This window comes from Pagrus pagrus (assembly GCF_965226575.1).
Source record: "Pagrus pagrus genome assembly, chromosome: 6".
Classification (NCBI taxonomy): domain Eukaryota; kingdom Metazoa; phylum Chordata; class Actinopteri; order Spariformes; family Sparidae; genus Pagrus; species Pagrus pagrus.
Genome location: NC_140190.1, coordinates 17,901,935 through 17,919,855, shown reverse-complemented (window position 1 = coordinate 17,919,855; position 17,921 = coordinate 17,901,935). Strand labels below are relative to the sequence as shown.

Here is a 17,921-nt window from a genome sequence, read left to right as displayed (position 1 = left end):
ACTTTGCTGTCAAAAAGAGCAAGTAAGGGGGAAAAAAAGATCCTTCCCTGATGATTGTATGCTCCCAAACTAATCTTATAGAGGTTGGATAGGCCATCCGCCCTCCTCCAAACAGACACACCCTTTGTTTACCCTGAGCTCTTCACCGAGCACCTTTAGAAGTCGTACTTTCACCTGATTGGTGCACAAATGGAGGATCAGCCAATACAAACTGACATTAATCTTCCTTTGTAAAATACCACAGTAGTATCTCCTGGAGAGGGGCACAATACGGAAAGCTAATCCCCCTGCCATTGTAGCATAGCATTTTAATCAGACAAAGATAATTGTATTGGTAGTTAATTGATGAAGCATCCAATAGGGTAAAATGAACTCAGCCTTTCCAGACTAACTGAGCTGAGCTGAAGTCAGTAGCTTTAAGCGAACTGTTGCCACACAAAGACCAGTTCACAGGATGACTCACAAGATGAAAAAGTGCTTTTTAATTATAAACAACTGCACATATGGATCGGTCCGACTTGTCCAGGTGCCAAACAAATTAGTGCACGAGAAGTAGTAACAAGACTTTTTTTTTTCCTTTCTTCTGTGACTGTGAACTAAACCTCATTAGGGAAATAAAGGCTTTGGAAACACTAACAACATAGACATCAACCAAGTTGCAGGTAACAGCACCATTATTCAACGTCAAAGGAAGCTGTAGTTATTATTATTCAGTGCCACCACTGCTTTAGTCAAAGTCCACGGAGGGGCAGCTGGCAATCTCTTTAAGCTCTGTGCTACTCTTCTCTAATATTGACATGTCATAGCTGTGGAAAGCTTCTCGGACTTAAAAATATCCCATATTTGGATTGTTATAGTTTATGTACATAGTTCACTTTTAGTTTAAGTACGGCCTTTGGCATTGTTCACATTTGCAGAGCACAAAGCCACAATATTGATTTCTCTTCTATTTTTCCTACCCCCTAACCCTCTCTGACACACAAACACACACACATACACACACACGCGCACAAACTTCTCTTTTTTTCCAGCCTTCCAATAGTACCGCCTTTCGATTGTCGGCACGGCAAAGTGGATTATATTACACTCATGTTGTACAGATGCTCGTTGCAGTTTTTCATTTTGGATAGAAAAATGAGCTTTGTGAGTAAACCACAAATCTCCAGATAGACTCTGCGATGACAGTGTGTCCCCATATTAAAATGAAACAAAGGACAGCAGTATGACAAAGAAAAAACTGTGGTGGCAGACTGTTAAAAAAAAACAATAGCGTAATACAAAATAAAATTCTTAATGGAGATAGCTTCTTTTTTAACCGTCACATCAGCTGTCGGGTTCGGTTATTAGTGTCGTATCGGTGTGCTTACTGTACACAGACGGCCGTGAGGGGTTACAATGCTCCAGACATTTTAGCTGACAAACTGCACTTTAATGACAATTATCGATTTTTTCAGGACCAGTTAGACACGGGGATGACATACTAGCACCATTAGCTCACTGGTGCGGTTCAGATCTGAAATGTTCACTCAATATACAGATGTATGTCAGGCTCATGGACCTATCCACATTTCACTATCCATGTGATTCATCTTGCTAAGCAGTTACAGCCTTTTGATTAACATGCACAAAAATGCTGCTTGTGTGTATACATCCAGCTGTGATATCATGTGTATTCTACCTTTCATACCTTTTTTCCTCCTCTGTCAGTCCAACTACACATTTCCCTTTGACTTGTACTGATAAAGCTCTTTCTCTCTTCTCCTCTCCCTCAGGGTTTAGTCGAGCTGCCCTGCCATTTGGCTTAGTACGGAGAGAGCTGTCTTGTGAGGGTTACCCCATTGATCTGCGCTGTCCAGGAAGTGATGTCATAATGATCGAAAGTGCCAACTATGGCCGAACGGATGACAAGATCTGCGACGCCGACCCTTTCCAGATGGAGAACATCAACTGCTATCTTCCAGATGCCTACAAGATCATGTCACAAAGGTAAAACTGCAGACATCTCTGTGCAGCACCCACAAAACTGATTCCAAAAATTAGGTATCTGCCAAAGTTACAGGGCCCTTAGAAAATAATTGACAGGACTCAACAGTGGTTGCCTCGTTGCCCCGAGCAACCAGATATGGACCACTGTCAACCGTTTTCATTTTGTCTGGTTGCCCCTGTTGGCACCTCTTTTTCCTGTGCTTTAAAAAAATCCTCCACATCCCTTTGCCTTTGGAATAAAATCTTCCGCCAAGGAGAATAACAGGGCTGGCGTCTGATTGATTTACTCCATCGAAAATAGAAAACTGAATGCAAGTGTGGAGTAAAAAAGAACAAGATAAAGAAAAAGGCAACCGTAGTCTGTCAGCATCAATAACCTGAAAGACATTAATGTTAGTGCCAACACAGAGGCAGCTGAACCTGATCGAAAGAGAATTACAAACTTCCATCTGAACTTGGGAGGTGAAGCAAGGCTGATAAACAAGAGGAAAGAGTTTTTTTTTCGTTTTCTTTTTTCAAACAAATCAGTCAAGAGGCTGTAGCAACAAAAAAACGAAAAACAATACGATGGACGTCAAACTCACATATCAAAATATGAACACAACAAATTAACTTTCAACAACATTCTCAAAAAAACAAAGAGCTATTTTCAGTCTTTTCTTATTTGACACGACAGACAAACTGCAGATCTGAACCGGCCTGCTGGAGCTAATTATTCTGTCTATTGTAATTTACCCTGTTAAATACATTACCTTGCAAATGTGCACTCTAGATTAAGTAGGCTAACATTAGTCTATCACTATTAGCTTTGTTTTGCCGTATTAGTTAAGCTGAGGTACTTGCTTTTAGCCAAATCCATGCTGTGTGTGTGTGTGTGTGTGTGTGTGTGTGTGTGTGTGTGTGTGTGTGTGTGTGTGTGTGTGTGATTGTGACACAAAGAGAGAAGACGCATTTGTTTGTTATAAATTGCAGTATGTTATACTTTTTTGGTAATAGGTTAATATCTTGTCAGTCCAATCGTGAATTTTTATAATAGAGCAACCGTTATCTCAACTTTAGCCAGCAAAAACTGATGACTGATGGCAGCCTCATGCGCACACACAGACACAGACACAGACACACACACACACACACACACACACACACCCTCTGACTCCAGTCCTGATTGACGTTAAAAGTTCACATATTGCGGTGAATTTTATCTTCTATAGTTTTATTATTTTATTATAGCTGACAGTTAAGTGCAGAGCCTGCGTCATTCAGAGCATTTCCCTGTGTTAGATTCCATTTCCTCAAATAGTGTAGATAAATACATTTTTTAGGTAACTTATTATTTTACTTTCCTTAACTTATGATCCATTTATACAATATTATACCCCATTGGAGTGTAGATTAAATAATTATATAAAATAGCTGAAATTGGCTCCAGTTTGACCAACTACAACTTAAAATTCTGCTCATATGAATAATATATAAATCATAATATATCATAGTACTGAATTATGAAAACATTTCTGCACATTAAAAACTTTTAAATTTGATACTTAAAGTAGATTTTCAGAATTAGAATTGGCTGTACTGGCCAAGTATGCATACAATTGCAAAGAGTTTGACTGCAGTTTGACATTGCTCACAGTGTACTTACACAGAAGTAGACATCAAAACAAAAACTAAACAAATAAATTAAGATTAAGAATAAGGAATTACATAGATCGGTACTGTATACTAACATGTGCGAAGAAAGTAGGTGTACGTACAGTATATTTAAAAACACTAATGGTCAACACCGTATTGAGTATATACCAAAAAGTCTAGCATCTCTTAACTTTAACATACTGTTCTTCTATATCGGCCCGTGTTGGTCAGATTCTTTGCAGGACTGACTTACAGGTTGATCACTGACAACAGAGATGCCCCTTCATTCCAAAGCCACTGTCTCTGTGGCTGTCACTCATGTTCAAAGAAGGATGATTTAGTGTGAAAAACAAACCCACTGAGGTGCATAGACTTGTGCACACGCACACACACACACACACACACACACACACACACACACACACACACACACACACACATGCTGCGCAGTGGGGTTCTGCTTGTAACACCGTATGCATGAGACCTTATACATAGGCCAGTTGTCACATAGGGATGCCAACTGAGCCAAAGTGCACAGGATGGAATGACATATGAGTGCCACAGAGAGAGATATTGGACGGTATGAGACTGTCAGCAACTTTGGCAAGCTGCCTTGGGAAATCAAAAAAATAATGAAATAAAAGAGTGGAGCCCTTGTATTCAGGGGGTTTATTGTCAAGCCCTATTTGATGAAGTCAGATAGCTGACTCACATTGTCTGTCTTGAAAGGCTGCAGCCTGCATGCTCCCTGCTTGTGGCCCTGTGTATTATGCTGCTCTCAGCCTCGCGAGTACAAAAACAGTCCACTGAAGCACAAATACTGACCCAGCAGGAGCCACCTGACAACAAATTCCAAACAGTCTCGAGGAAAAAAAAAACACCCTCTCACCACCGTCTGTGGACGACCTGGGTTCATTCCTCATATGCATATCCTGAGAGTGCCAGGGGCCCCGAGTTCAGATGTTGTTTTAAATGTGTTTTTAGCACTTTAATGTCACTGCTGAGCTATTGTATTCAGAGCAAAGAGAGAAATCTTTGTGTTCTAAGAGGGAATCATGTGATAACAAAAGGTGTCTCTCGGCTGCGTAGGTTCAAAAATCACACAAAAGGAACCTCGCAAGATTTTACATCTGATACTGCAGGGAGAAATCCAAAAGAGATCAACTGACACACAAAGTGACTTGCATATATTATATATCAGTGTCATACAAAGATATTTTTTCAGTCAGTCTCCAAGTTCTTGTGAAATATATCACCACACAAAGTGTGACAGCAGATATTTGCTCACATTTATGTGGAAATGAGCCAAAGATTTAAAGATGCAGTTTAATACGTATGTAGATCTGCGTATGTCATGAAAGAGTGTTTGCAGAATCAGTGCAGAAACTTAAAACAGTCCACGATTCAGAAGCTTGACAAACGCCCGAGATTGCATATGGGACTAATTAGTGATTTTTTTTATCTATTGTCCCTTTATTTACAGGAACAGACTAAAATAGGAAGCAAACGTAATGAAACAATGACTCCGCTGCCAAAAACAATTATCTTCAAACGAGAAATGTGGTGAATTTCTTTGCATGTTTGGATTGAAATGTTTGTTTGCTCGGAGGTCTGAGCCCTTCACTTCTCCGAAAGTCAAAACTCCTGCTGAGGCCAACCCAGCTGAAATTTTCCATATGTGGGGCAACCCACTGCACATACACACACACACACACACTGTGTATGGAGGAAAACTATATTTCTTACTGTACAGTTTCCATCAGTGAAAGATTGAAGAGCCAAAAATATTTGTTGCCATAATTACCCTGGCCTACTAATTTAAGTGTTTGGGAGAAAAAATTACATTAGCACTTGTGCTCACTTTTTAAACACCCAAAATTGATGTGGTCCTGAAGTGTGGAGAATTGGATTGAGGCTTCGCTGAGTTTGATAGATCCTGTTGGCACTCCAAGTTGTTTTTATATCTGGCTGGCATATTATATTCATGAGCACAATGATTTTATGAAAATAGCCTTAGGACTGTTGTGGCTCAATTAGAACATTCAGCTGCAAGCAATTAGTCGACTCAAGTGGGTGATAATCTGTACAGGAATTTTTCACGTGGACACCTCCCCAGCAGATGTGAAACTGCACGGCAGTACAGTTTGAAATAATTAATTCGTTGATAATAATATTCAGCGCGGTGATTTTTTTCATGTTCCTCTTTTCAGGATTTTTTAATAATTACATTTCTTCATCTGCACCGATGATAATGATAATGACTGCAACCACAACACATTCCTGCCAGACACATAACATCTACGAGATTAAAACTGTAATTCAAAACCATTTGAATATCATTTTGTAACGCATTCGGTTGCACATGCAGCCATCTGGTGTGTAGTTATTATTGATTTAAATCTGACCAGCAGGCCTTATCCCGGTACCTTGAGGAGTAATAAAGTGGACAATGACACGTTTTGACTAATCATCCTCAAAAAAAGACCACACTGAGATATACAGTATGAATAAGTGGCTTACATCTATTGATTTCTCCTCGACTAATGAGCTTCATTGTAAGTATTCGATAACGAGGTCATTGATTGCTGTAACATAACATGGTTGGGGCCTGCCGTGCCTGTGGATCATGAGTATCACTGACACGGATGATCAAAGCAGAACGCTCTCTAACCGTGGACGCGGAATTCATTAGTCGGATAGGACATCTACGAGTTAGAACGAGTTGATTATCATCAGAAATGATCATGATTAAAGCTGCAATATTTAATCAATTAGCAGTCAACTATTAAATGAATCGCAAACTACTTTGATAATCAATTATTTTGTGGTTTCTTTACTCCTGCGTGACAGCAAACTGAATATCTTTGGGTTGTGGATGAAACAAGACATTTGAGGATGTTATCCTGGGCTTTGGGAAGCACTGATCGACATTTTTTTACCATTTTCTGACAATGAATATACCAAACAACTAATCGATTAATCGCAAAAATAATCCACAATGAAAATAATGGTTAACTGCAGCCCTAGAAATGATCACTGCCATTCAACATTTCATGTTGTGATGACACATCTCAAATGTGACAGGTTTTTCCTAATATTTTTAACAGTAACAGCTGACTTATAATGTTGAAGTGACCCAGTAATATTAGCATGTCATCAGCTGTATTTTTCAGCTTCTTGCCAATAAATGTGAGGCAGTTCTGGAGACTAAATGATGCTGCTTACACTATTTATATCAGTGACAGAACTGCTAGCGAGGCTCTCCGAGGAGCTCCATTGTTGCCGCCTGACAGCACACTGCCTTGTTCCTACTCTCTGTACATACACTGTTAGTGTTTATTTAAAGCACGGTAGATTAAGATTTCATAAAGATCCAGATTCAGCTCGGGCGTTTCTGAGGGGTGCACACAAGTTCATGAGCCATGAAACTGCTCTCAACTCAGGGCTATATTGGAGACGATGTGCTAAATTAAAATATGTAGAAACAGTCGTCGTCTGTGGTCCTCATTAGCCAAACAACTGATCATACCAACCGATAACAAGTAGTATGAAATTACAAAATATAATTAAAACTTTTTCACATATTAAAATGTGGTGACAGGATTTTTCCAAAGCTTACCAACAAACATGTTAAATCATGTTATATTAAAGATAGGGTTGGGCAATAGGACATAGGTCATATCATATTTGCAACTTTTACTGTGGTAGCTGTCACTTTCACATCTGTGGATGTATTAGACCAGGGATGTCAAACTCAACCAGCGAAGGGTCCATCTAAAAATAAAAATGATTATGCGGCTCAGATAAGGAGGGGCATTGCCAGAACTTTCATTTAGCAGGAAATTTAATGAAGAATAAGCTCCCCCTGTGAGATCTCTTCTTTTCTGGAACAAACTGTGTGAGTAGAGACAACGTAGAAATAGTCTAAGGGCATGCTCCTTCATTTTCATTTCGGAAAATAACCTTTTAAATGCTCATGTTGAGTTTGTATTTTAGCATCTGCCTGCACTCCTCTTGACTCCTGTTTTGCTTGATTGATCGTTGGCTTGTCAAGACTACATTTAAAAAAAATATGTAACCATGGCGACGTCTAACTCGGAGCCCACTAGTTCGGCTGTTTTGTAACACAGTTACACTTTCAGCAGGAGACCAGGTTTATTTGGAACGGTGGAGATTGTATAACGCTGCACATTGTTGACATTATGGAAATGCGCCAGTAGCCTAAAGGCTATTATAAGAAAGTCAAAATCATCTCGCAGGTACTGTAGGAAGGAAATTGTGCCCCGCGAGCCTCGAGTTTGGCACATGTGTATCAGACCATTGTGGGCAGTGTTGGAAGTCAATGAGCAAGACTGCATTATGCTAAAATTGTTTTTTTTGAGGGATTTTTGCATCAATGTAATAATGGACCTCAGGCATTTAATCGGCCAAAAACAGACATTCCAGTCTGGTTATTTTGTCCAAGCAGCTCAATTCATACGTTAAATATTGCAATGTTTAATTATGAACTATGAATTTTTTTTTTCTTCCATATGGTCCACCCCTATTTGACAATATTAATTCAATTATTGTGTGAGATGCAAAATGTTCCACTAATGTTTTTAAATGATCCACTTTAAAATGTACAACTTGTAATAATCTCTTGTGGTACATACAGTTTATGAATTTTTAGATAAATCATCCACCTCATATCACTTTTAAACATCTTTAACAACATTTATCTGTAAAGAAAAGTGCAGATACACATACGGTGTCTGTACACATTCACCACCATTTATGTTCTATTGAAAGTAGGTTTTAATGTGGCTTTTTTTTTTATTCTGATCAACAGATAAAGTTCCTTTATTGTGAAAATAAATGGGGATTTACCAGCAATGTGATACAAATATGATGAAATGCAAAATAACTGTTTGCATACATGTTCAGAGTCAAGTCCCACCACAAATTCTTGATCTGGACTCTGACTCAGTCACTCCAGGAGGTTAACATTGTTGTTTCTGAACCATTCCTGTGCAGCTTGGATGCTTGGATTAGCCAGCCTTGCATTCTGCAGTCTTATAAAGGTCACATCCAGAGCTGCAGAATGTCACAGTAGTATTTCCATTGATTTGAGTGGCATGACAATATACCTTAGCTGGTTTTAAAATCAATAGGTGAGATGGACGGATGTGAGTCAGACTCTGTAAGAGCCTGGTATCCCCCCGTCGAGCACCATTGGCTAGCTCCAGTAAATATAGCATAAACACAAGCATATGACAGTAATTACAAGTTGTACCCGGATATTGGGTCAGACCTAGAGTTGAAAGCAGGATGCTCATGGTTAATTTCTAACGACCCATTTCCTGAAACATTATTGGGCCACCCCCTTAGAAAATGGTCTAAATATACAGATATTGGAGGTGATTATACATCTAACGTGTGTGTGTGTGTATGTGTGTGTGTGCGTGTGTGTTTTGTGTCCCTCTTGCAACAGATTGTTTCTATCGCTGCCATTTTGTGGCCCTGGAAATGATTTAATTTTTCAATGGCCTGTCTGCTATCAACAGGCTTGCCTCTTGAGAGAGATGTCTGCCTTGATAATTGCGCCATGAACCTCATCAGCATTTCAGATGAAATGGAGCTAGACGGGTCACTTTGAGTTTAAGAGACGCTAATTTGATTGAAATTCAAACTGGGAGCACCAGGAAGTAGATTGTGCCTTTTTCTGTAATGTGCTCCCCTCACTCATGTCGCTTTTCTCCTCCAGTTACACAGCCATTGTTTTCGCCGCTGATGTTATTTTTCATATTGTGAATTCCAAGTGGCTGCTCAAGCTGCCTGAATGCCGCGGAGTGTTGAGGGATAGAAAATTGAGCAGTGGGAGCAAAACAATCTAGGATTCAGCAATTAAGGAGCATCTCCTCCTTCACCTAAAGTGATCGTGTCCCATGAGCAGCACGTGACGTGTCACATTAGCAACTTTAAATGAGAGACCGGCATGTTTTTCCATCCTGGATCAGTTCGAAGACAGGCGAAGGCATGAAGACAAGACTATTTACAATTTTTTTTTTGTTTGTTTAGAATATTGATCTGTGCGACACTGTAAATTTTAAAAGATGATTTTACTTTTAAAAAGTCAGGAAACCGATTAATTTAGAATGACTCAGAGGTAAAGTAGACTATTAGATTCAAATTGTATGAGCTAAAAAGTTTTAACAACTTACAATTATTAGTCTTATGTACTTACTTTCTTTCCTCATTTTCTTTTTAGTAAAGTCACTTTGTAAGATTTTGCAATGTACTATTTTAATATGATATCATAATACTAATGTTTACCTCCTACAATACATGATTTTTGAGGCCAAAATACTGATATTTGGTAGTTTTAGAAATCCAATAATCATACTTTTAAATAGCCAAATGTACATTTTTTAAAAATCAATTCATTGACATAAACATAATATCGTAAATCACAATTATTTTTGCCAGGATAATCTTGACGTTTTTTCATATTGTTCCATGCCTAATGTTCACACAGGCTAGAGTAGCGCACCCCTAACCGAAGCCGAGTTGCAGGCTAACTCTGATCTACTGCACACAGCAGCGTTGATTAAAACAATTGTATCAGTTCCCAAAGACGGATTAGTGACACACACATCTGAATTACAGGCTTTAGACCTAACTAATGCCTTTTACCTAATTTGTTAGCAGAAATAGAGATTTTCATACTCAAGGCAATTTATTATTCATTTAGCACATTATCTTCATGTCCAATTATTCCTCTGACATGCTTTATGATGACGGTGGAAAAGGTTAAATTGGATGTGGATACGCTGTACCAGGAGTGCTATCAGTTACACCTTGTTGGCATCTTATCGCACCCCTTCCCGCTGTCAGCATGGGAGTGCTCATTTTTAAAGGAGATTTGCATCAAATCCAAGCAGCATTTTCTATGACACTCTAATTGTACTGATGTCTGCCTCTCCCAAAAGGTCAGAGATGTGATGGGATTACATTTAGAGTACTGCAGCGTGATTAACTGGGCTGGTAGGGGAAATGGAGGCAATCAGAGCAGAAAGTAGCTCCGTCTTATTTTTTTAGTTATACCTCAAGAAAAAAAAATGTTAAGACTATTTTTGACACTTTGAGAAAGTAATGGGTAGATAGATGCAGCTTTGTGGAGCTCTGCAGATCAAACTTTTATTTTCATTTCTTTAAATTGGACAATCTTTCGTTAAATCAATTTCAATAGGTTTTTTAGACAGTTGAACCAATTTGTCAAAAAGAAAGAAAAATAAGCCACTGTATATTTTTTCTTAAGATAAGCTAATACAGAAACAATGCCAAACAACTGTCCCTCCAAATAAAGGTAGCTTGCAACACATTTGCCTCAAAAGTACTTTAAACTGAGCCTCTATTCCAGCTGGCTAATTATAATAAATGAGTCCTCTGAACGCTTTTTTTTTCAGTAAAATCCTGTTGAACAGTCAAAGTATTTATAGAAATAGAATGTTTCACTCTGGAGGAAAGTGAAGAAAAAGCTTCCTTTGACTTAATATTCATTATGTACATGATTAATTACTATATAGCCTCAGACTATCAAAAGATAGTCAGAGATATCATATTTTACATGTATTTAATTAGTGTGCACTTTGAGACCTATGCCCTAGCAGGCCCGAATGCTGAACTTTTTTATGGGGAGGAATTTCAATTACATGCTCCCTCTCAAATTGAGGGCTAGGACTATGCATGAAAGAAGTCATTAGGGCTTTTTGCAATTGGTCTCAGGAGATGCCCAAGGTTTCACAGATGAGAAGGAATCACAGTCGCACAATCCCGTAGATCAGGGCACCCCTGCTCCACAGCTCTAAAATTAGGGCAATATATCAGAAAGAGCTATCAACACTTATGTCAACATTGTTTCAAAAGAAATATGAGGTTTTTTTTCTTTTCCAGTGCTTACCTCCTGTTGTTTAATACATTTGCCTGAGAAACGATGGCAGGTCTGTGTCTCATTAGTGTCATGAATTTTATTTTTGATATCATTCTGCTTCACACGCCTAATATAAACCAGGCATTCATTTCCCCGTCTCATTGGAATCTGCTGGATAAAGCACTGTAATTTATATTGCTCCGGCATGATATGCTTATGCATGAGCAAAGGGGACAGAATCATCAAAGTGACCATATAATATATGGAAAGCGCTGCCGAGTCATGAAATATTACCCCGCAAAAACAAGCGGCGTATTATGGGCCCAGCATGAGGTGCATGTTTTAATTCCAGGACAGTAATTCATTTCCATAAAAACAAATACAATATGCTGATATTCTCATCCATTATCACACGTGAAGGTCATTAATAAAGTGAAATTCCGCTGAAGACCTTCGCTGAACACAGATGCACACACACAGATGTATACATAAATATGTGTCCTTATACGTGGCTCTTTGATATGATGGAATGCTTTAACATTGCCAAAAGCCGAAAAAAATATAACTTTTGTATCTGCAAAAAAATGTGTGAAATAATTTAATTGGCATACATGCTGATTGGGAGAACAAGAGCAGGAGGAAGAGGGGGATTTATCACCTTTGTGCTTGGAAAAAAAAAAGGAAAAAGCCATGACTAATTCCGTTCCCTGCCGTTATTGTGATTTAGGAGGGTTTTTATTTGAACGCAGGAGCCGTTTGTTTAAGTTTTGAGCTGTTAACCATAATTCACCTCGTGCATGCATGCTATGCAGCTAAAATGTGCTTGTTTTCAATCTAAAACCTAAACAGCACCAATCTCCAGCCCCTCTGTGTCTGTTCGATGCTATACACCTCAACAGTAAGCAACTCTGCACTGTTCCACTGCGCTGCCCGACATTATATTAATAACATTTGAACACAGAGCAGTGATTACCTCAGCAGCCCAAAACAAAAGCCAAAACCCAAAGCAGAATTCAATGCAACCAGTAATACATTTTCCAATGATCTGCTGTAAATGGGCACACTGGTCTGCGATAAGAAGAAACAAATATTATCTCTGGTCCCTGCTAAATCAGCAGAACAGAGTTATTGATCTGGCTCCTCGCATTGCCAATAGAATTTTAAGTCCCCTTGGTAGCAGAGCCGGCTTGCTCGGGGTATTGATGTCATTATCATGATTTCAGTACAGCAAAAGGGTGGTCACCTGCTATTCCCCGAGCTTCAGAGCACACCACAAGCTCAATTATAATGTCTGCTCTCCAGATGTTAAAGGCAGCGACCGAAATTAACTTTTGACACTGCTGCAATAGGCTGGTGAAATGAAAAACAGAACATGTAGGTACTATTTGGTCGCTAAAACATGGTTTTGTTTTCTTAAGTAATCAAATTTTATATCCTTTTTTCACCAGAGTTATCAGTAAAATCACATATAGGCCGTCTCAGTTGTTCATCTAATGTGTACAAATTCAGCTCAAATTACACACTTTTTGCTAACACAGAACTCGTTTTGATATTCTTACTTTTTTATTATTTTTTTTTTATTTTGCAAAGATGCCTTGATGAGTGCTGGGTGGAGAATTATGGAAGCTGCAGTAGAAATCATTAGCGAGACCTTTGATGGCATTTTGGGTGCAAATTCAAGAGCCTCATCTAGCTACTCAGCATGTCGGCCCATTCAGAGAAGGAGAAAACTCAAATCAATAAGCCAGGACATTTGAGTGAAACACGCAGACTTTGTTTATCCCGTGCAAGAGCGCCCCACGAAACACAGATGTGGGGGGTTGATTCCAAAAAATCGCATGAGGTCCACATGCAATTGTAGTCCAGTGTGAAAAAGTCTTGATCTGTTTCCGTGTTTATTTGTGGCATTGATTTGTGCTGTTTATGTACATTTAATTTAACAGCACCAAACAAACACACACATAAACAGTAGCCAGGGACGATGTTAGAGAAGAGAGGGAGCCCAAACTGTGTGTAGCTGCAAGATTCATTCTTAAAACCTGAGATGTTATATTTTGCTGGCCAGTTATTGAGCAGACTGGTAATATTGCATTGTAAAAACTCAGCGGAGCCTTTTGGGCTTCTTTCATTGGCCTCCACACAGTCAGACAGATTATCTAAGCTCTTCAAAAAGACATATAGAATAGTACAGTGCACAAACGACCTCTCTCACACTGCACATATAGCAGAAAGAAACCAATATGAGAACGTTAAGTGAAAAAACAGTGGCGTTGGCCCTGACTTCCTTGCTAACAGAATAAATAGCCTTGCAGCTCCGTAACAGCGGTTCGCTGTTCTATTTACTGAATCGATTAACTTCTTGGGGAATCTGAATATTCCCCATGAGTGAAAAACATTTGTTTCGTGTGCTTGTTTTAACGTTTATGCATTTAATCCCTTTGACTGTTTGCTTGAGAAGGCTTACACAGATGTATTGATGCACGGGAGTTATCGTTGCTGAATGTGTTTCTGTCTCTTTTTTTCTCCCGTCAGATGCAACAATCGGACCCAGTGTATCGTGATCACGGGTTCAGATGTCTTCCCTGACCCCTGCCCAGGGACCTACAAGTACCTGGAGGTCCAGTATGAGTGTGTGCCCTACAGTAAGTATGACCCTTCTGTCATGAATTGAAAACTCTCCCTCCCCCCTCCCTCCCACCAGCCCTCCCATTCTCAGTTCCTCTCTTCTTCTCTGCCTTCTTCTCTCTCTCTCTCTCGACTCTCTGCATCACACCATATCCAGTCCCATTTCTTCCTCCCGCCTTGTCCTCTTCATGTGCAACACCTATCAGCACCCTTTTCTCTCTGTCTCTTCTTCCATCTGTGTCACACCATGAACTTTTCATGAAATATGACCTGTAAAACCCTTTGGTCCTCTCCTGTACTGCCTTTATTATTGATGTGCTCGCCGTGTTTCCAGCGGATCGGCGAGCCTGGTTATGGGGTAGCAGAATAGAGGGAGGGTAGAGGAAGGAAGTCGTGCTGACTCTCCGTGACAGCGAGCGAGTGTTTCATAAGTCCATTCTTGCGCGGAGAAGTCTATCAGGCGCAAGGAAAAAAAATTGCAGCTCACCTTGATGGCTTAATATACATCTATACAACAGGTGTTGGAAGTATGTTAACAGATGTTTCATTATGTAACGGAACAGAATGGCTCCACTCATAAGTCAACAGGGTAATATTTCATCTGAAGAGATAGTGTTAACATTTTGTCTGCTCCTCGGATGCTAAAATATTCATTGCCATTAAGCTCCCGAACAATCTTTAGATTGCCCTTTGTCCTTTAAGCTGCCATGTTCATTTGCAATTTGTGAAGTAAAATTCCTCCATGTAACCTTTGCAAACTGATTAATGACAAAGATTTAGATGAATTGCCAGAATCACTAATCAGGTGGAACTGGAATAATTAGAGTGGGAGTGATGGGTTGATTAAGAATATTTGGCACCTCTTTTGTATTGACTGTTTTGTACACGGACGTCTTTGGATATGTTTTGAAATTTAGTCCAGATACGAGTGATGCACCTTTCTTCAGCTGTACATTTTTTAGATTTCTACATTGCTCATTACCAGTATACCTGTCCAAGCTGCCCCCGTTAGTGTTGAATCAGAATGTGTTAGTGCACATCATTAGGTGGTGAAACTCATTACAACTTAAAGGTTAACCTTTCCGAAGGCTTTGAGGACCTGTAATTAAAAATGGAATAAGCAATAATGAGCATTTGCGTCCATTTTATTGAGCAAAGCCAAATCCTGTAGCTTTTCACTTAAACGCCTAACTGCTTGTTTTCTTTCTTTTATTTTTTTCTTTTGCCTTTTTTTTTTCTTCTTGCCTCATAGTTAAGTGAAGTATCGATCCCTATGTCTTGCTGTGTTACCTCAAACCTTAATAGCAGGATTAGCCTCAAGGTGCACTCATGTCCACCCACTGTTATGATTGTCTTTTGCCTCCTTCTTGCACCAAGGAAACAGTCAAGGCCGCCGTAGCGTGGTCTTGACTGAAAAACTATGGAAAAAGAACTGTAGAAAAATAAACTTCTGCCCAAGGACTCTCAGTCCTGTGAAATGTCTGTCATAACAAAAAACTGCAAACAGGTCCTCACTTCACTCTAAGCAGTTTCAAGCATGCATGTCTGTAGCCCCGTCTTTTTGCTTCTCAAGGTCCATGCCCAACCAGAATAGGACCAAGAACACAGAATGTATCCTATCGCAACTGCCCTGGTAAGTGCTTAGTGTTCTCCCAGTCTGATCCAGTCCACACAAAGCCCAGTCCAGCCTTTCCCACTCAAGCCCCTGTTGTAACTGTGATAGATTGTGATTTACAGGCGAGTTCTGTGTTATGTTTCTTTCCCTTTACCAGTCCTCTGTCTCCTCTCCCCCAAAATAAAGTCCATATATACCCCTGATCATTTTGTAGACTCAGACTAACGCAGAGAAAGGCAATCACAGGGGAAGATTTACTGAGCTTTTCCTCACCAGTGCAAAACCACTTCAGTTTTCTAGTTTTCAGATGGAATAGATCATATGCCAAATACCGAGATTTGTGATTAAAAACATTGCAGTGGTTCAGGAGCTTAGGATCCCTTGGATTTGCCGGGATACAAGACTTGAGAAGTTGTTTTGCAAGAAAACGTACTAAATCCACATTAAGCTGATCAACGACGGGAGCGCAGACAGTGTCCTCATTTTGACTTGTAACCGCTGCCCCCTTCAAGTCTTATCCGTCCCGTGAATTATAGCCAGCAGTTTAATAACATGATATAACAAACAGTTGTTATTAATGTGCTATCAAATTAATTCGTTCTATTGTCTGAGCATTTACATAATCACACAAGCAATTTGGGATTTTTCACTTCCGCGCAAGCGGCTTTTGCAAGAAGTTGTACACATTGCCACCATTTTCATCCTTTTGGCTTCATAATTTGGTTCTTGTCATGAACTGCCCTCATTAGCGAACATTATCTTCATATTCCAGCCAAGGATGTAAATTTTGTCTTCACCTGGCACTGAATTGCCCTCTGAATTGGCTTGAGTAATTGCTCGAATCAGGCAACATAAAAGCCAAGACATTTTTTTTTATTAAGACTCTGCTCTTTGCAAGCTATTTTAAAATGGTGGGAAAAAAAATAAGATTCTAGCCTTGCAAAACTAGAGAGTCATGCCAGTGGGCATAAACAGTCCTCAATGCTAATGTTTTCATTTTTCATCACTCTCTAATGCCAGTAAACCCCCTGCCCCATGTGACAGTGATGGCCAGATTATGAAAATTATGAAGTTAAGCTGTGACAGCATGATTCTTGGGTCCCCCTCTGATGTTTTTGTATATTTCGTGTGTTCAGTTTTTCCTCCTTATTTATTCAGTGTAGTTTACATGATGCTATAATTTAGATTAGATACTGGAGCCACTAACTGAGACCGCAGACGACAGCAGACATCCATCCATATCGAGATGGAGCACCTGATTATTAACAGTGATTATTTATAGTCATTATAATTTGAGTAGTTCATAGACAGTAGCAATTCCCTAGAAAGCCTGTAATGTCTGGTAGAGAAAGTTCAGGGTCTTTGGGGTTAGTGTGGGTTGTCTCATGTTTGTTTGTTTTTAATGTTGCTATATTAAAAGTGACTGACTCTCTTCCCTTCCCCCTGTGCAATCTGCAGGAAACCTCCTCGGCTATCTGACTCACTCTCCCCATCCACTGACCGATTTCTGATCACACTGATTGCTATTTCTATTTTTACACTTCTACTAACATCTTCAGGACTTCCGCCATGTGTTTCTCCTTTTTTCTTTCCAGGTTGCCTTCACGTCATCTTTCTCTGTCTTTTTCCTCGCCCCCCCCCTTCTGTTCTGTGTGGCTGAGGCGGCTTCTGAGAGCTCAACTGTTTTTGTAATTTGTGATTTGTTTGCTTCCTATCCGTGTTTGATCTCTTAGTTAGCTGCAGCAAATTTAAATTTCTTCTCCAGACTGCCGTGCATTCATTTACGGATCCTTCTGAATCTCTAGTTTCCGCTGCTTTTCCTTTTTTTTTTTTTTTCAGCCACTGAGGCTTAGGTCAGACTCGACAATTATAACAGATTCAAATTCTAATCTGAACCTGCACTAATTGGAGCCAGAGGGTTGCAGGATTCAAGGGGAACCTAATTTATGATTGCTCACATTATCCCATGGTGCAAACTGGCCAACAATGTGTAAAATTAGTATTTCAACACTGATTTTCGCAGGCTTTCTATGATCGAGCCTTTGTATTTTGAATCCATCTGATACAGAAATCCGAGAAAGACCAATGGAAGTGCAGATCAAGAGCAAAAGAACTGACGCAAGCAGTCTGTACTTGTGAGATTAACAT

General features: G+C 39.6%; 1 protein-coding gene across 8 annotated transcripts in view; it reads left to right on the top strand.

Annotated features, from left to right (window-relative positions):
• Positions 1-17,921, top strand: part of adgrl2a (adhesion G protein-coupled receptor L2a) — a 212,027-nt gene that overhangs the window by 152,435 nt on the left and 41,671 nt on the right. For all 8 annotated transcript variants that reach the window (XM_084355337.1, XM_084355335.1, XM_084355334.1 and 5 more), the window contains 2 exons: positions 1,773-1,986; positions 14,066-14,175. In XM_084355337.1, the coding sequence (XP_084211463.1) occupies positions 1,773-1,986; positions 14,066-14,175 (324 nt within the window). The remainder of the gene's footprint in view (positions 1-1,772; positions 1,987-14,065; positions 14,176-17,921) is intronic.